At 41.9% G+C, this 19,795-nt stretch overlaps 2 protein-coding genes and 1 long non-coding RNA gene across 3 annotated transcripts in view; 2 read left to right on the plus strand and 1 right to left on the minus strand.

Annotated features, from left to right (window-relative positions):
- The window catches only part of LOC309702529, a 103,632-nt gene extending 92,471 nt beyond the window's left edge, over nucleotides 1-11,161 (minus strand). Inside the window, exon 1 of the long non-coding RNA XR_014275593.1 lies at nucleotides 11,065-11,161. This is a non-coding gene — a long non-coding RNA (uncharacterized lncRNA). The remainder of the gene's footprint in view (nucleotides 1-11,064) is intronic.
- On the plus strand, nucleotides 139-2,159 carry LOC309702330 (uncharacterized protein). Its single transcript, XM_082527010.1, has 2 exons — nucleotides 139-739; nucleotides 1,057-2,159. The coding sequence occupies exons 1-2, from the start codon at nucleotides 236-238 to the stop codon at nucleotides 1,747-1,749; spliced, it is 1,197 nt and encodes a 398-aa protein (XP_082383136.1). The 5' UTR covers nucleotides 139-235; the 3' UTR covers nucleotides 1,750-2,159.
- On the plus strand, nucleotides 4,882-6,692 carry LOC309702373 (uncharacterized protein). The gene is made up of 4 exons (XM_082527084.1): nucleotides 4,882-5,030; nucleotides 5,322-5,570; nucleotides 5,994-6,087; nucleotides 6,426-6,692. The coding sequence occupies exons 1-3, from the start codon at nucleotides 4,992-4,994 to the stop codon at nucleotides 6,045-6,047; spliced, it is 342 nt and encodes a 113-aa protein (XP_082383210.1). The 5' UTR covers nucleotides 4,882-4,991; the 3' UTR covers nucleotides 6,048-6,087; nucleotides 6,426-6,692.
- Nucleotides 11,162-19,795: the final 8,634 nt, after the last annotated feature.

The raw sequence follows: 19,795 nt of genomic DNA on the forward strand, positions 1-19,795 counted from the left end.
TAGCCACTTACAGAGGCATCTAGTTACCCACTCTGGAATTAAGGCATACAGCTGTGATCAGTGTGGCAGAGCTTTTACTCAAAGTAGCCACTTACAGAGGCATCTAGTTACCCACTTTGGAATTAAGCCATACAGCTGTGATCAGTGTGGCAGAGCTTTTACTCAAAGTAGCCACTTACAGAGGCATCTAGTTACCCACTCTGGAATTAAGCCATACAGCTGTGACGAGTGTGGGATGGAGTTTACTGTGAAGGCTTCACTAAAACAGCATCAGGTCATCCACACTGGAGAGAGACCGTTCAGCTGTGACTTGTGTGGAAAGTCTTTTTCCTGGATGCGTTCCCTAAAACAACACCAACTCATCCACAGTGGAGTTAAAGCGTACAGCTGTGATCAGTGTGGCAGAGCTTTTACTCACAGTAGCCACTTACAGAGGCATCTAGTTACCCACTCTGGAATTAAGGCATACAGCTGTGACGAGTGTGGAAAAACTTTCGGCCAGAGAGGGAGCCGAAATACACACCTACGCATTCACACCAGACATGATGTGTACTGCTGTGAACAGTGTGGCAAACAGTTTACAACAGACGCACAGTTACAACAACACATGTTTACCCACACTGAGGAGAGACCTTATCGATGTGACCTGTGTGAGAAGACTTTTAAATCTCCACATCACCTGAGACGACACCAACAGATCCACACCAGAAAGAGACTCTACAAGTGCAGCTACTGTGAGGTATGTATTTATATTGTTATCTTGTCATTTTAGCCTGACTGTTTGGAACAACTCTGCTTATTAAACTGTGTTAGCATGTTAGCAATTCTACTGCATGGAAAAGCAGCTCTGAGTGATTATTCAGATTTTCCTTTCAGTTATGATTTTAGTATCACTGTAGTATTATGGTGGTAGTATTGTAGTTATTGCAGCCCAGTAAACTGAGTGTGTTAACTGAAACAGTCAAATGTAGTTGGACGTCTGCAGAGATGCTCTTTATTTCAGGCGACGTTCAGGATACAAGGACTGACTTACACTGTCTTTGTGTCTTTGTTTAGAAGCAGAGCGACACAGATGGATCCAGTTCTCAACCCTGTCATCACTGTGGTGGTGGGAAAGACTTTCATTGTGACCTCTGTGGAAAAACTTTCAGTCGGCAAGCTGCCCTTAAAACACATCAACGTAGACACACTGGAGACAAACTGAAATACTGCAAAGAATGTGGGAGAAGCTTCACCACATCACATCACTTAAAACAACATGAACTGATTCACAGTGGGGTTAAAAAGCACCTCTGTGATCAGTGTGGGTCATCCTTCACCACTGCATGGAAGCTTAAATCACACAAACGAGTCCACACAGGAGAGAAACCACACAAGTGCAGACACTGTGAGAGAAGCTTCTCACGGTCAGGTAGTCGTAACATTCATGAACGTGCACACATGGAAGGAAACTACAGCTGTGACCAGTGTGACAAGAGCTTCAGGAATCTCAGTTCATACTCTGAACACAAACGATCCCACGTTACTAATAAACTGTTTCACTGTTACCAATGTGCCCAAACATTCACCTCATTGTCTGCTCTGTGCAAACATCAGCGCGATCACTCAGGGCTGAAATCACTCTCATCACTGGATAACAGTGAATCTGAAGACACAGAAAGATCCTCTGGTTTCTGTGTCGGACTCAAAAAGCTTGAGATCAGGCTCCACAGAGTTCAGATAGAATCATTTAAACTTGTGTTGAACTGAACTGGTTGCTGGGCTGAACTTCTACATAATACAGATCTACATGGGATCTTCTTTTCTGTTGTTTTACTGAGTCAGTTTTGTCCTTTTTTCTCTGTCCTGGTTTTGCTCGTCTGTAAATGATTGAAACTCAGTCAAATAGTTCATTGTTCTCCAGCAAAACGTTTTGGAAACTCATGTTTAACCTTTAAAACTCTGACATGTTTTAGCACACAAGGCTTCATCGGGGAGTTCACTCATGATTGGACCATGAGAACAAAGGTTTTTAGTTCTTTCAAAGAGAGTCTTGGAGATGTTTGATGTTTCTGTTTTTCTGAAACCACCTGAAAGAAAAACTATTTTTCTTGCTTTATGTAGTGTGGAAGTTTTTAATGTTTCTTCATCTGTGATGTTCTTGAATGTGTTCACGTGAAGATGGTACAAATAAACTGTCCTTTCAGCTTTAGCTCCTAATTTATTCATTATTTATGGTTGTAGCACAGCAGCCGTCTCTTGATTAACACATGGAGGGCTCGGGATCTGATGGTGTCGTCTCCCTAATTTGCCCACTCAGTAAATCTCACTCATGGCCAAGAAATTGAAATAAACCTTGTTTCCCTGCTGGATAGTGATCCACTGTAACTCTGCTCCTCCTTCCTGTTTAGGATTTCTGTGGCTGAAGTAAAATTCCCTCCATCCATCACTTATCCCAGCTAACCCAAAGTGAAATAAAGTTTTGCTGGTCTTAAAAAAGCATTACAATAATGGGCATTACCAATGCAAACTGAATGATACAGAAGATGAAAGAAGAGACTTTGATCAGTTAATAAAGCTCATGATCTGGATTCATTGTGGCTGCTACACAGATACTTCTGGGTCACTTCTCTCAGTTAGGAACCTTCCTCACCAAACTGACTGTTGGACCACACCCCTGGTTTCATGAGAAATTGTTTCAGCCATGATTTCTCTTCCTGTATTTCAGAGTAAAGACTGAAGTGACAAATGGAAGCATGTTTAAAAAACACAATGTGAGAGAGACGTTGAGGTCCTTAGAAGTTACCCTGGGTTTTTCTGTCACCCTGCTAGATGTTACACACCTTGTTATTGGACTGATTTCTACTGCTGGACTACTCCTGCGGAGAGTAACAATACTCTTACTAATTAGCTCCCTTTCACACCTTTGGGGATATTTATTTTTGTGTTTGCAGCGCTGTGAGCCAGAACAGCGAGAGAAAAATCTGCAACAGCGACGAGCCGAATGCTTACGTGAATCGCAGCAGCTGCACATGTGCTACGCTGAATTAGAGGATATCTTTGCTCTGGATTTCTATTTCTACTTTTTCATTTCTATATGATTCTTCTTGCATCTAAACAAAGATGATTCAATTTGCTAAATGTTGATGGCTCTTCGTGCTCAGGTGTAAATGAGACGTAATATTTGCTCTTGGTTTGGTTCTCCTGTACAGAACCTTGCAGTACAACAGAAACCTAAAAACATTATTTGTAGTTGTTATTCTTAGTTGTTCTGCTGCCTAAATACCACAGGGTCTGATTATGAAGTTATTGAGCTGCACATACTTTACGACCTGCTTAAGTTCGAGGTCACAGCGTCTGTAGAGCAGCTGGAACATAATGAAGTCTACAAGGTTAAAGTTTTCTCTTCAGTTATTGTTCTTTCTGCTGCTTGGTTTGATGGATCTGAGAGCTTTTGTTTTTATTATTGTTATTATAATTATCATTAATATTTTACTCTCTAGAAGTTTTAAAATAGTGTTTGTGTTTGAAAAAATTGATTTAAGAATTGAACAGAAACATCTGTCCTTCTGAAAATCGCCCAAAGGCACGGAGACAAAGTCAAAGGATGCAACCTGTAACTTTCTCTTCCTTCATGTCAGGACCATCATCCATGATTTATATAAAATGCATATAGCAACAGTAGCACTTTAGTTTGGACTTTATGATTTCTGTAACTGGAAAATATTATTTTGTTTAAAGACAGAAGTGACCGCATAGTTGCAACATCAAAGGGAAATATGAATTAATTAGCATCAAGTATATTTGTTGCTTAAGCGTTTGCACTATAACTTAAGTAGGATTATAACTTTTAAGGAAGGAAAGATTTCAGATATTTAGTTCACTGTTTCAGTTATTTTATATGAAATTAAAACATTTACGTTGGTCAAATATGATGCTCTAAATCAAATAAAAGTTTGAAAATAAATGATGTATTTTTAAATGCTGCAACAAATGTTCACAAAAAGTAACTATAATTAAAACCAGTTAAACAAAATCAAATGTTTGAATCATGCTTAACCAAATGCCAGGCTGGAGAGCTGAACCTAAAGTATACGTAGAAAGATTTCAACATCTGAGCAGTTTTTAATGTTTTTATCACATATAAATGTCACAGCAGTGGGTCCTGGCCCAATGCTTTGTGTTTTTGGTTTTCTTTGACTCTTGTTTTTCTTGGTTTTTGTTCTTCTTATTTATCAGGCTCTCAGTAATCTTAGTTCTCCCTCCCTCAGTGTTCATTTCAGCCTGTGTTTAGTTTCTGTTCCCGTGTCCCACGTTTCATCGTTTCATGTCGAGTCAGCCCTGTCTCTCTGTTTCCTGTGTCTCCCCAGTCAGCCCCGCCTCCCTCGGGCACTCATGTGTGATACAGAGTAAGAAACCTGACTACATTTGCTACACTCTCTTTATTACCTGTTACTTTAAAATTCATACACTAATTATGTCTGCCCATCTCTCTAATGTGAAGGTCAAAGGTCAACATCCCAGTGACATAAGAATAATCCCAAAGGGGCAAAGGCAGCGGTTAATTTAGCACATTTAGCATCAAGGGTACAGCAAGGATATACTTTTACTTATTGTGGCAGGGGTGTGGTCTCTGGCCTGCTGCAGTGGAGGCTGGTGGCGGGACGTTGGACGGCACAGGTGAGGGTGATGGAGCTCATGACTCTCCCCTTTATAGTGACGGAGGAGACTGGCGTGGGGGAAGCGTGTAGTGGAGGAAGCCGAGGAGAGAGCTGGTTTCTGGCTACAAAGACGGCGTCAAACCAGAAAAGATTGCTCGTGGTCAAATAATGTGTCAATCACCTGTGAATCAAACTGTGTGTGGCTCAGTTCATGTCACAGTGTTATTTAGTATATCTTCACTTGTCTCACTCTCCTTCTGTTCTGTCCATCAGGACGATCCTCAGCGCTTACACAGATCCTCCATCGATGTTTTGGATCCAATCAGTGATCAGTTCTACGAGGAGGCCTGGATGTTCACCAGCGCTCGCTACACCTCCATCTACCAGAAGGTGAGTGTACTCCTTTGTACTCAGATTAACATTTTACTTCTTAAAATACATTTTCATATATGAGCTTTCTATTATTTCATGGGCCATTTAATCAATATTAAAATTACAAGCATATCAACAAAGGTGAAGCTGGTTTTTTTCCACTTGCTGTCACACAGTCATGGAGGAATACAATAAATACATAATCAGTCATAGATCCTGAACAATGACATTAAAAGAAAGTCTGTGGCTCTAAAAACTAAACAGTATAAAGACATGCTCCAAGCTGCTGTTTCTCTCCTACTCCTCTAGGTTTTCCACTGTCGGCCATCCAGCGATGCTGGAGGGCTACCTGGCCAATGCTGGCCTACACAAAGAGGTCCTGGCTCGGAGGAGCTGAAGAAGATCCTTGCCTTCCTCGTCAGTTTCCTCTTCAGTTCCTATCCCAACAAAACCTTCTTGCACCTATTAGCTCCAAAGAGGCTATGGTGCCCGTGGAGGTCTGGACCTGAGGCCTGTGCTCATCACGTGGATAGAAAACACTCTGACACCATTCTGGAGGTCTGATGGGACTCTGACCAAAACACAGATGAAATAAAACTTGTGGCTGGAGCTTTTAAAATGACTTTTTCACCTCATAGATTAATGCTCATGATTGCATGTTAGCAAGACAGCATCTCCCCAAGGTGAAACTCTCAGGAGACATTTACTCTTAAACTGTAATCTGGTTGAGACTACTTGAGGAGATCTTAGTAGCGAGTATGTGGATTTAGTCTCTTCACCAACAGCAGACAGACCCATGCCAAGAAAGCAGACATGTTCTCAAAGAAAGCCGAGAGCAGAGATTGGAAAAAGCTAAAAAGAAAAAGCTGCAGCTTCAGACGACTATCTGCCTGTAAGGCTGAAAAAGTCCAGTTACGCTCTATTTTGGAAAAGCTCCCAGTTTTGGTAACCTGGACTTTTATTTCCCCTCTTCTGCTACAGATGTTGACTGTGACCTCAGAGGCCAACTGGACCACACAGCTGCAGCAGGAGTGAGGGAGAGGAGTCTTCATCCAGCTTCAAAGAAAACATCCAGGTAAAGTGACGTGGATCAGCGGATAAAGCCGTCTCCACTTTCAAAGGAGATCCTCTGAGAGAGAGACTCTCTGAGCCATTTTAGCCTCAAATTATAGGACTTTATAGTACAGCAACACTTTTAAAGGACAAAAATAACATAAACTGTGACTGTAATACAAACAAAGTATTGCATGTGTTTTTAAAAGTGTTCCTCCGATGGGCAGGATATCACTATTAGACTGTCCCACCAGCCAACTTCAACAAGAGACCACAGCAGCATTCAGTGATCAGCACAGATGTTCCTCTAACACTCAGCATCTGATCCCTGTTGGTCTGTGTGCTTCTGCTTTTGCTCAGTTAGAAACCCTGCAGCAACCCGACCCAAAACTGTGTCTTCTTGTTGGCCTCAACGTTGAAGTGTCAAACGTCCAACATCTGGAAAGGAAACCACGCCAGTGTACTGTGATGTTTCACCAACATGTGGCAGACGCTGGTCCTGCCTTTCATGCTGACATCAGCAGAGAGCCCCGCCTACCTCAAAGCCTCCCCTGTCATGTATTGATCAGGATGATTATGAAGATGAGCGAGTGCAAATAAGACTGTAAAAGTCCACGAGCAGAATGTTTGGATACTTTCTAATGATTCATGAATATCATGAGAGTGTTTGTGTGTTTTGTCTTTTCTTTGCTGACGTTTGTTACTAACAAAGACAATTTACGCTCTGTGTGTGTTTTCATCCTTACCAGCCGCACTCTAACTGCAATGAAGGAAACAAACTGTAGAAATGGTCGACTCAGTGACTTCATAAAATATTGAAGTGGTTCAGGTAGAGCCAGTTTTTAAATGACCATGAACACTGAGCGTATTGTATCTGTACAGCATGTTTTTCTATTAGACAGATTTGTAACAGAGGCCTTGCTCTCAGTAAGTTTGAAATCTTTTCTGATTTCTTTTGTAATCTCTGATCTTTGTGTATCCTGCTCAGTTTGCATGCTGCCTGTAGGAGTTTCTGTCTTTGTATTTGAAGAGAATTCATTGAATATACTCAGCTGCTTCCCTTTGGTGCCTCACACATCACTGAAGTTTTTCAGTGTCCAGTTATTTGTTTTTAATAGCTGTTTGAATTCTCTGTATGTTTGACCCTGTAGACTGTTTAATGGACTGCTCGTCTTCCTGTTTGTAACCACTGCCTGTTTAGGACTAAAGATTTGGATTTTTGACTTTAACACAGCCTCTGCGTGTCGTCCCTTTGTGTCCTCGTCCTCTGTGAATGTGTCACAGATGTTTCCATGATAATAACACAGCTTTCCCACAGTGGCTTGCAGCAGCATTTATTCACAGCACATTTGAGAAAGGTTCAGATTAACTCGATGAGTTTATATTCAGAATGATTCTGACAGTGGGCCACTGTGAATTGTGATCTTTCATCAGGTCAATGTTTAAGTTCAGTATTTCAAAGCAGGAGCTATGAACAGTCATCATGTTGGCATTAGAATTATTATTATTAATCATTATTAATAATGTCGTTACTCATGTATAACTTTGATTAGTATACATGAATTTTATCAATAGTAAAAATAATGAATAATTCATGTATAACTTTTATTGTGTTTTGCATATTAATTATATTTAAATAGAGATGTTGACCCTGTCTCTACAGTAGCATCAGTGTAACATACATTATTGGTCCAAGCTGTCATAAATGGGGAGCCTGATCCTTTATTATGAAAACATGACGAGTATTTTTCTTGTCAGTTGGGAAGAAGTTGGTCTTTTTTTCCTTCTTTTTGCTCAGTTTGTCTTTTCTTTGATAATTGAAACTCTGATCAAACCTACTCATGTTCACAGCATGTAAAAGCAGCTGACAGTCCGTGGCATTGTTGTTTGTAGAGGTGCAGTGTAGTGGGAGCATAAATCAAAAGAAAACAGTAACATTTATGTAATAAAACATCTGAATGAAAATGAACAGGCCCTTTATGAACTTCAAAGGGATCTGAAAACAACACTTTTTAAAAGAGTATCTTGGGGTGTAGGTGGTCAAAATAGAAAACTGAGCTGAGACTCTAAGTTCAATCCATCCATTGGTTTTTACTTAGGAGGAAGAAATGTCAGGCTGGTGCAGGCTGGTTAGGTGCATGTGGTTATCTTTACCTAAATGAGTTCACTTTGTGGCTGCCAGGTTGGGCAGAAGTACCTGTCCCCTGTTAGGCTTAGTTAGGCTGTTCTCTTCTAATCAGACAAATAAGGCGATGACTTTCTGCGAACAGTATTTCTTATAACTCAGCAGTATAATGCATCATAAAACAATATCATTCATTCACAATAAATCAGCAGTCTAATGCAAATCAGTTTAATAAATGCAATAGTTATTACCTTTAGGTTATTACCTTTAAACCTTTAGGAGAGCCGTCTCTGTGCTGTGGTTCACCCTAAAACCAGACTGGAATATCTCCAGGATCTGTCTATCATTGAGAAAATCAGTAATCTGAGTAAAAACAAGTTTTTCTAAGATTTTACTTAAAAATGGTGAGTTGGATACAGGTCTGTAGTTATTAAAATCATTACAATCCAAATTGCTCTTCTTCAGAAGGGGCCTCACCACCGCCGTTTTAAAGGCAGCAGGGAAGACACCCAACTGAAGAGAGCAATTCATCATGTATAAAAGCTCAGCCTCAAAAAATCCATAAAGTGTTTTAAAGAGTGAAGAAGGGATTGGATCTAAAAGACATGTGGTGGGTCTCACTGTGGAGAAAACTTTCTGCAGGTTCTCAGCATTAACCAGGACAAAGCTGTCCAGTGTCTCCTCAGGTACAATCGAGCCCTCAGATGTGTTTAAAATCATATCACGATTAGATAAAATATCAGATCTGATGGCGCTGATTTTTCCCCTGAAGTGGTCTGCAAACTGCTCACAGAGCGAGTCTGTTCTTTGGGAAAATCAGGGTTTAATAAATGATCTATGGTGGAAAAGAGGACCTTGGGATTATTTTTGTTATTACTGATTATTTTGGCAAAGTATGAATTTCTTGACTTCCTTAATGTATTATTGTACATTTTAAGTTGCTCGCAAAATATTTGATGGTTGATAGTGTTTTTATTTTTCCTCCACCTCCTTTCTGCTGCCCTGCAATTTCTTTTGAGTTTTTTGACTTCTTCGTTTCTCCAGGGTGATGCATGTTTTACGTTAATCTTTTTGGTGGTGAGTGGAGCAACGGAGTCAAGGCTTTTCTTCAGTTTGCTGTTAAAATAACTAAAAATCAAATCGCAGGATGCAGGTAAAATCACAGGGGGGCATTCGTCTAAAACCCTGGTGAAATTTGCAGCCACTTCAGAGGTTAGATAGCGCCTCCTCACAGTTCGCACTGAGGTCTTCCACTGAATAAAACCGGTGATGTTAAAAAACACACAGTAGTGGTCAGAGACAGCCAAGTCAACAACAGAGGACACGCTGGTGGACAGCCCATGGGTGATGACCAGGTCCAGAGTGTGTCCTCTGTTGTGAGTCGACTGCGTGACGTGCTGGTAAAATCCAAACAGTGAAGAATGTTTAAGAATTCTTTTGCTGCAGGGTCAGAAGGATTATCTATGTGCAGGTTAAAATCACCGGTTAAAATTATCATGTTATATTTTGAGTGTATGTTTGTTAAAAATTCAGAGAATTCCTTGATAAAAGCAGCGCTGTCTTTAGGTGGTCTATAAACTGTGACAGATAAAACTGGAGGGCTGCTGAAAACAATAGCACGGAATTCAAAAGTGGTAAAATGATCAAATAAAATTTGTTTGGAGGTGAGTGTGTTGTTGGTTAAAGATGCAGTCCCACCACCTCTCTCACCACTTCTAATAGAAAAAGAGAAATTAAAATTTGGTGGGGAGGCCTCAGTGAGAACAACTGGTGCATCTGAACCCAGCCATGTTTCAGTTAAAAATAAACAGTCAAGTTTATTATCTAAAATTAAATCATTAATAATAAAAGACTTGTTCCACAGAGAGCGGACATTTAAAAGTGCCATACTGATTGAGACTGGTGGATTTTTGACAATAGAGTTGAATGGATGTTGATATTTTTGAAGAGGCCGGAGGTTATTAATGTTTTTGGAGTTACTGGATTTATGATAATTCTGTTGCTCTGTTTGTGATTATGACGGGTATTGTGTTGACTGTGGGAGAGAAAGGTCCGAGTCCAGAGTTTTGTGTATTACTGTTAAAAGTGGAACAAATATAGGAGCTGGGACCAAGGGGACATCAGTCAGTAGCAGACGGATCAGCAGGTAATGTCAGTTTGGGGTAGTGACAGGGCGGTGTGCGGCAGTGCTGTACGCCAAATGCCAAATTGGCGGACAGCAAACGGCGTCCCCAGGCGTTGAGGTGGAGCCCGTCTGCCCCAAAAAGATGCCTCCTCTCCCAGAAGGCATCAAAGTTGTTAATAAAACCCAAGCCGTGGGAGACACAGGCGGAGGAAAGCCAGGTGTTAAGGCTGAGCAGCCGGCTGAAACGGCCTATCCCTCTGCCACAGGTGGGGGTGGGCCCAGAGATAAAAGCACTCACCTGCAACTGACCAAGGAGGCTGAAGAGTTGGAGGAAGTCCAACTTCAGCAGCTCAGATTGCTGTTTGGGGATGTCATTGGTGCCGATGTGGATGATGAGCCGGTTAACCTGTGGGTGGGATGCCAGAATGTTGGGAATTCTGTCCACTATGTCAACAACAGTGGCTCCCGGGAACGACAGCGTGAGCGCCCCCCTCATCCGCACGTTCCTGATGATGGAATCCCCGAGGACCAGCGTGGAGAGAGGAGGTGCCACCGGGGGCTGTTGGCCATCTGAGACGCCCGCGCCGCGACACCGGAGGTGTTCAGATGGAGATGCGCCAGCCGGACTGCGTGAGTGACTCCCAGGTTTAGCTCTGACTCTACGCTCTGCTGAATCCTTTGAACCTGCTGATCAGTAAAGCTCTACGTGCTGCAGCAGATTGACCTCATCTGTGTTCACAGGTGTGGACCTCAGCGCTGAGGTGCAGGAGACTTTCATTCAGTTCTCCCTGCAAACAGCATCCAGCCTGGAAATACTGTCATCTTTCCCACAAATGGTGCTCTTATCTCAGAGAAGAAGTCTGATGTAAATAACTGCAATCAGCAGTGATGTTCTGCACAGATCACTTTTCCATTTTGCTCTCTAGATGAGTCCCAGCTGCCTGACCTTGTGTCCAGGTGATCGTCTCACTGAGGAGCTTTTGTTCTGAAAATCTCACGTCCATCACCTGTTTCCTTTTTACTATCTCTGCTCTTTCTTTATTCACAATGCTCATAATATCACACAATTATATTCATCACCTGCATGTTTTTATCCAGCTGCTGTTAGAACCAAACAAATAAAAAGGATGAAAAGCCTGAAATCCTTTGATTTATTACATTTGAAACAAATATGAGAGCATCCCTAACAGCACAGCTGAGACCTTTGTTTTAATCAAGCCTTTGTATCGACACACTTGTAAAGATTCATATACAAAACATAATAGAATAAATCAATATAAAATACACATAATCACAAAAATGCAGCCATGTTGTGAGTTTGCATGTAAAACATGCATGTTTCCCTTTGTACAGGCAGATTTACAGCAGACAAAGCAACACGCTGATCGACTTTGACCGCTGCAAAAACAAAATACCCACCAAGTCTGAAGTCGATCAGAGGAACTGTTGACAGACTGACAGACATACAGATGCTTGATTCATTAGTGCGATTAAATGTTCTTCTTTAGCAGCATCACTTCATGTGTTTGTGTTCCAGGAATAAAGGTCTGTTTAAACTGGACGTCTCCTCAGCATCACTCGTGCTGTCATGGTTTCAAAGCTGTGCAGAAAGAATCTGAGGGATGATACAGAGGTGACCAAAGTTACAAACATCCAGCTGTGCTGCAAATGTTTGCAGAGCTCCAAACTCTTTGGCTTTCTGCAGAGCAAGTATGGAAGAAGCACCTGAGCTAACTTCAGTTTAGACGATATGAGGAAAAATGCTGCTTCCCAAAGTTTCCTACAAGTATCCAGTTTATATTTAGAGAAGCGAAGGCTCTTTATCCTGACAACTACTCCCTGGTGGATCCCTGTCCTGTGACAGCAGCAAAGACTGTGTATCAGTGTCATCAAAGCCACTTCAATAACCAGTGTTTAAAGCTCTCTAGCAGATGGACTTCAGTGGCAGCAGCCTCTGTCTGCTGTGTACAGAAGGTTCTCTGATGAAGCACACAGCAGATGCTGCACTACAACAGCAGCAGCAGCTCAGCTTCAGTTTGCTTCGACGCCCTTTTTGACCTGTGAAACAGCAGAAAATGAAACATTTCAACACCCGTTTGTTAGCGTGAGCTATTCTGCTGTTTTTCATCATTTCACAGGTGAAATAAAATCACATTTACTTCCTGTAGGAGTGATCGTGTCCAGCCTGACTGAGACCATGTGCTCCATCCTGCACAGGTAATAAACCTCTGACATGAAGGGCTGTCAAGTAGTTTTAGACAAATGGGGGTAAAAGAGACGTTAAAAGCTTAAAGAGAAACTACATTTTCTAAGAACTGTCTGACGTTCACCTCTCACACAGTGGATACGATTCTGCCGCTGCAGGAATAATCTTTGTGCTTATGAAACTGTCCATGTGTTTGCAGAAAATGTCACATGTTCAAAGCCATCCCAGCACCTGGAGTTTGTATAAGTGCAGCTGTTGGTGGGGAGATAGTCTCACTCTTCTATATAAAGAGTCAGCAGGCAGCAGATCTTCATCTGTGATCTCCTCCATCATCACGTCTTCACTCTTCAGCAGCTATGGCTTCACTTCGTGCCCTTGTGGGAGTGGTGCTGTGCTCCTCATGGTTTCTGCTTCTGCCTCAGGCCGACTTTGATTTACAGAGTCATCCATAATATTTTTTATTTTTTATTTTACTGCCCATCTATTTTCATACAAATGTCTCCGTCTTATGGAAAAGGGGTGGAGCTTATCCAACGAGGACAGGCAGGGCCCCCCCAGACAGTTTAGCAGTCTATACAGGAGGCTGACCTTTGCAACATGTACTTCTATAATGACTTCACCATTTAGGTTATTTGGTTATGTTTCACCCTGGATTTTGTGTGATAATATTTATTTTGTCCACTGATTTAAAAACAACAAACTATATGAATATAAAACAGAGTGAACAACAAAACATCAGCTTTGGAAACTTTGATGTAAAATTCTGCAGTTGTTTTCTCAGATATAGCATAAATCAAACTAACATACATCAGTGTGTTATTAATGTGCACACACACACACACACACACACACACACACACACACACACACACACACACACACACACACACACACGTGTTACAATAAACAGCTCTTATGCTTCTGTATGATTCTCAGTGCTTTCCATTTGCGTGTCCACAGGTTGCTGTAAGTGGTGCTTGACTGCAGTTTGCTCTCATTTCAAGTGGTTTGCTGTCACAAAGCCAACAGGAAGTCCGGCCATGGTTGAGCCAACTGAAGATGGGTTGAAGGTGGCGTCCTCGTTTCCTCTGTGAGCGCGAGAGGACAGACAAAGCAAACACCGTTTGGACAGCATTAAAATATTTACACTGATGATTAATGTTGTGTCTTTGCACCTGTAGCGATACATGTTGGAAAATGGAGACTTTAGCCACCAAGACTGACGTGCCTGGAAACTTCCCTGTGAGTACGCCCACAAAGACAGGAAACAGTTTAGCCACCGCGGTTAATCCTCCATCATCATCATCCAGTATTTTTCACATCTTTTCTTCTGCTGTTTCCCTTGTTGTCAGTGACTGAAATGCGTGTGGTCGATGGGAAGCCTGACGAGTACGGCCTGAATCATTCCATCAACACCGGACGGAGTGAAACCTTTGTTGAAAACAGATTATATGGTAACGTTGCATTTAGCTTCAGTAAACTGTGAAGTTACAGCAGCAGATTTACATCACGTGGCTTCACAGGAAGTAGTCTGGACCTCAGCGCTGAGGTTCAAGCAGCTCTGCTTGCAGACGGCATCCTTCCTGAAAATGTTCTTCATCTTCCTAAAACCAGAACTTTTACATTGGTGCTGAAGTTCTATATAAAAACAGCCTGAAATACAAAGTGATGTTGTGCACTGATTACCTCACACTTTCCATGTTTCCTTCTACAGAGGAGTGTCCGCCTGAGTGTTTTGTCTGATCTGTTGTTGATCGTCTCATTGACACTGCATGCAGATCTGACACCAGGGCTGGACTGGGACAAAAAATGGTCCCGGGCATTTTGACTGGAGACCGGCCCCCCAGGTATTAAAGGAAAAACCATGAAGCCTTTGAATGAAAACAAACGCTGTTGTCACAGTGATGGACGCTGTCTTGTTGGTATATGTTAAGAGATTTTCTACATTATACACTATAACCAAATCTCTATAATACAATATAATCAAGTAGGCCTTATATTCTAACCAAGTGTGCCTTATATTTAGTGTGTTCATATATTTTCACATAACCAAGCCTATTGTTGAAGAATCAGCTAACCAAGTTTATTGTTAAAGGAAAACTGATACATTCCTTACTTAAGTGTTTGAGATGTTTTGACAGCATGATATAATGATGCATTCTTTCCTATAATGTCTGTGATGTCAGATAAAGCATGATATACTTCTGTATTTTTAATCCCAGTGTGTGAAAGATCAGATAAGTTGATTTAATGCTTAACCTCTCGTCAACATCTGTTAAAAGAGGAAGTACTATGTAACCCATTTTTGCCTTATAAATAAAGCAGCGAGCCTGTGCTCGGGGTGGTGTCTTCTCAGAGAGACATTCACCCGTGCGCACGTTTTCTAATTACTCTCTGAGTTGGTCTGCAGTTGTCTCATTTCTCTTACTTGTGTTTTGAACAAATGTCTAAACCCCTGACATTTAATTGGTCCTTCGTAGCCGGAGAACTGACTGTTATTTTTAACGTCTAGTTTTCCACAGCGGTCTTCATCGGATCCTGACGTCGTGACGCCTGCGCTGGAAAAGAGTCTGTGCACAGCAAAAGAAAATCCGGGAACGTGAATTCGATCTCCGGTCAGCGTTCGGCCTTCACGGCTGCAGGAACCGATGAGCACCGGATCCAAAAACGCAGCGCCACAGTAAGGTGAATATGAAACACTGCATTCCATCAAGCGTTAAAATACGTTGATATTGAGATTTTCCTTTAAAATAGTGTAAGCCTGGTGAGCGCCGACAGATCTCATAGTCCAGAGAGGGACTTAAGGAGACAACAGGCAAGAGCGATAATCTAGAAATCGCTATTAAAAGTTCCGGTTGCTCTGGGTAGCAGCTGTAACGGAACGAGTTCCGGTCACTCGAGGAGTGGCTGCAACGGAACAGGTTGAAGGTTACATGAAATAGGCCTATGGAAAATCTCAATAAAAATTACAAAAACGCGCTTTGTTTGTGTTGAAATAGAGGAGTGAGTTGTTTTTACGACCCAATAAGCGGTCGAACCACTTCTCAAACTGTTTTCCTGTGTACACTCACGTATTGGTTAAAGTGGAAAAAGGGTTGTGCGTCATCACGTAAAATCAATAACCGCTCACTCGAATAGCGAGTGAGTAGAAGGCTGTTATTGAAAACCCATTCTCACTTTTGCATGCCAAAGAAGGTGTCACAGTTCTGACGTAATTAGTTCAAAATGGGTAATTCTAAAACTAAAGTAAAATTAACAGCAGATGAAGAAAAGCTTGAAAGAAACTGTCAAAATGCAGGAAAAGTCAGTGCAAATAGGTGGAGAAATCCACATAAAATTTATTGTCCAGCCTGGCAAGGCAAATGCAATCAAGAGTCAATAACTGCTTTAAAAGCTGCTTTGCAAAAAGAACTATTTGAGGAAAAAAGTCAAAAGAAAAAAGCAAAACGTGTAGCAGAATGGCGACTTTTCAAAGCATGGGAGGCAGAAAATGATAAACGCAGTGCTAAACGTGCCCAAAAACAAGAAAATAAAGATAAACAGAGAACTGCAGGAGAGGAAAAAAACCCCCCTCCTTATGCACCCTCCTCTCAGCCCACACACACAGCAGCAGCAGCAGCAGCTGCACCAACTCCTGCGTCACCGCTTCCTGTAATCTCTCCTCACAACCCTTTTGCTCCAGATCCCTATGCTGAGGCAAAACATCAGCTTAATCTTATGACTAAATATAATCACTACAAAAAAGAGGGAACTGTAGGTCAGTTTCCAATGGTTGCCTTATCAAATCCTAGGTATGGGCAACCCAGTGGGCCTGTAGACGCCCAAGGAATCATACCAATAGATGGAGAACCTCTGATATACGCATTCAGACCCTGGTCCCATAAGGACAGAGAGAATGTGCTAAAAGATGTCCCACCCCTTAATGAAGGTTTTCAACAGTGGCGACATGCGGTAGAATTGATTCGTCGTGGGTGGGGTTTGAATGGTCATGAGATGCTCCAAGTTCTTCAAGATTTATTAGGTTTACGTTTTCCTAGAGTCAGAGGAGCCTACACAGGAAACGACCAAAACGGTGATGTCCTAGGACCAGACACTCCTCAGTTAGATCAACAAATGAATGACTTGTACGGCAGAATAGAAATCAATTTAGCCCCAAGGCCAGATTATGGAAAAATAGGAGAGTGCAAAATTCAGGACTGAATTACGATCCAAATCCACAGTCTGCTTTTCAACAACAATTAAAAAATGCCTTCCTGAATGGCCTAATGCCCAAAATAAAAACACACGTAGACAAACACTGGGTGACACAAAACACAGGCACTCTGCCTGACGCCCTGCAATATGCTGAGCATGCAGTTAAAGTGCATAAACAGAAAGAAAAAACAGAAGGAGTTTTCATGATTGACCCAGAGACAGGCTTCATAGCTTTCTCAGGACAACAAAAACACACAGCAGGTTTTAAGCCACGTAAGGGAAAGCAGAAAGTAGGACAAAGAAGAGACAAAAGAGATATACAATGTTATAACTGTGGTAAATACGGGCACTTTGCTCGAGACTGTAGAAGTGTAAGCCAGGAACAAGAAAGTGATGATGACAGGCGCAGACGCCGTGATGAATGACTAGCACGAGAGGAAGGAAGTGAAACAAGTGAAGGGGAAGTTTACAATATTGAACAACTACTGCTAGGATCAGAAGCAAAGCCAACGGTTATAGTACACGTGAATGGTGTCCCAGTAAAATTCCTTTGTGACACAGGAGCGTGTAGATCTGTCTTAACAGTAGAAGTCCCAAATGTAACTTTCTCAAAAGACACTTTAATTGTGAAATCAGCTTCAGGACATGTGACATTGCAACAGCTAACCGTTCCCCTCTTTATGTCACATAGAGAAAGTGGTCGTGGCTGCAAAAACCAGTGCATCTATGACCCATCTTGTCCACTAAATTTGTTAGGAAGAGATGCTTTAACAAAATTAAAAATAGGAGTTATCCCTGAAGAAAGTGGCATGCAAGCCAGACTCCTACTCTCTGAAAGTCAGAGCCAAACTGAAGACATTTTTGTTTGTGAAGGTTCAGGTGAGCCAAATTATTACTGGACCTTAGATTTACCAAAACTTGAACCTCTGGAAGCCAAGGCTAATGTGTACTTACCTGAACACTCACAGAGGCAGGACCCAGCAGCATACCACAACACCCTGTGGTATAAACATGTCCCAGGCCCAGACAAAATTTATGATCAGCAAGTGCACAGACTAGGACCACAAAAACTAGTCCTACAACACCTGTATGTAACACAGAGTGGCAACGCAGTATGCTCAGTGTTACAGACAGATGCAGTGCAACGCATAAATAAAATGTTGAACCCTCATGTATCTGTTGCATGCAACGACCAAACACCTTGGTCTGAGTTAGGCACAGTGCTGAGAAATGTAGAAATGGACAGATATGACAAAACAGAGTGTGAGGGCTGGCAAAAAGGCCGTAGAACAGGGTGCATGAGACTCACGCTGTGTTGGCCGGTGACAGCCACACCGGCTACACATTTAGCCACAACAGAGCAAGACGAATGACAAGTGTTAACAGTTGAAACACATCCTGAACTAGAAAAGCTACCACAAACATTATGGTCTCAAGGACCCACAGATGTAGGCCTAATAAAAGAAGCAGATCCAGTAGTGGTGAAAACTACAACCACATATAGGCCTGTGAAACCACAATATCCTTTGAGTGCAGAGGCGAGAGAAGGAATTGGACCAGTCATAGCAGATATGCAAAAAGCAGGTATTCTCGTGAAAACTAATGAAGCCACGTGTAATACACCAATTTTTCCAGTAAAAAAGGCTAATACAGGAAAATATCGCCTAGTTCATGATCTAAGAGCAATAAACGAGGTAACAGAGCAAATACCTCCGGTGGTTGCAAATCCACACACAATTTTAAATCAGGTAACACCGAAAGAACAGTGGTTCTCTGTAATAGACTTGTCCAATGCTTTCTTCTCTGTGCCTCTACACCCTGACTCACAGAAGCTATTCGGATTCACCTTCAACAATCAAAAGTATACTTATACAAGGTTGCCTCAAGGATTCCAGAATAGCCCCACTCTTTATGCAGAGGCTTTGAGAAAATCAATGTCATCTTGCTCCCTCCCTGCTCCAGGGCAATTCTTGCTGTATGTAGATGATATATTGATTACAGGCCATACACAGGATGAGTGCAAAACAAACACACTGACAGTTTTGCAACATCTCGCAGAGCAAGGCCATAAGGTATCACAGCATAAATTGCAGTTGTGGAGCCAGGAAGTGACATACCTTGGCCACAAACTAACAGGACAAGGCAGACAGCTGTTAGACAGCAGAAAAGTAGCTGTACAAAATGCTCCAAAGCCAATTACTAAACAACAAATGATGAGTTATCTAGGTCTGTGCAATTTCTGTAGATGCTGGATTCCAGAGTATGCACTGCTGGCCCAGCCACTACAGAACCTCATTTATGGTAAAGACCTAGCATTAAAAGACAAAATACAATGGACCCCAGAAGCAGAAAAAGCTTTTGTTGATTTAAAAATAGCATTGCAGACATGTACCGTCTTAGCGTTACCAGATTATGAAAGACAGTTTGTTCTCCATGTTGATGGTGCAGGAGGGTACATGAAAGCAGTGTTAACTCAAGCTTTTGGAGAAAAACAACGCCCATTAGCTTTCTACTCATGCAAACTTGACTCTGTAGCTGCTGGATTACCTACCTGTGTTCAGGCGTGCGCAGCAGCAGCAGAGGCAGTTAAAAAATGTGCAGACATTGTTTTGGGACATAAGTTGATCATTAAAGTCCCACATGCTGTGACCTCTATTTTACTCCAAGCAAATCTCTCTTTCCTCACACATGCCAGACAACTTTCTTATGTGGGGATTTTACTTTCACAATCACATATCACAATAGAGAAGTGTGGCCAGCTAAACCCAAGCACACTTTTGCCGACCCCTCTGGATGGAGAACAACATTGTTGCATTAAAAAATTAGAGGAAGACACAAAGCCTCGCAATGATATACACAGTTCCCCCCAGAGCAGTTTCAGTAATGTTTTTGTGGACGGCTCAGCGTCAAAAGATATTTACGGTAGAAATTGTGTGGGTTACGCGGTCACAACTGTTGATACAGTGGTAGAGGCGAAAGCTCTCAGTTCCTCAAACTCTGCTCAAAGCGCAGAATTGACCGCAGTCATCAGAGCATGTACACTGTACAAAGGTCAAAGTGTCAATATACACACAGACAGC

Source organism: Aulonocara stuartgranti, assembly GCF_965226115.1.
Source record: "Aulonocara stuartgranti genome assembly, chromosome: 3".
Classification (NCBI taxonomy): domain Eukaryota; kingdom Metazoa; phylum Chordata; class Actinopteri; order Cichliformes; family Cichlidae; genus Aulonocara; species Aulonocara stuartgranti.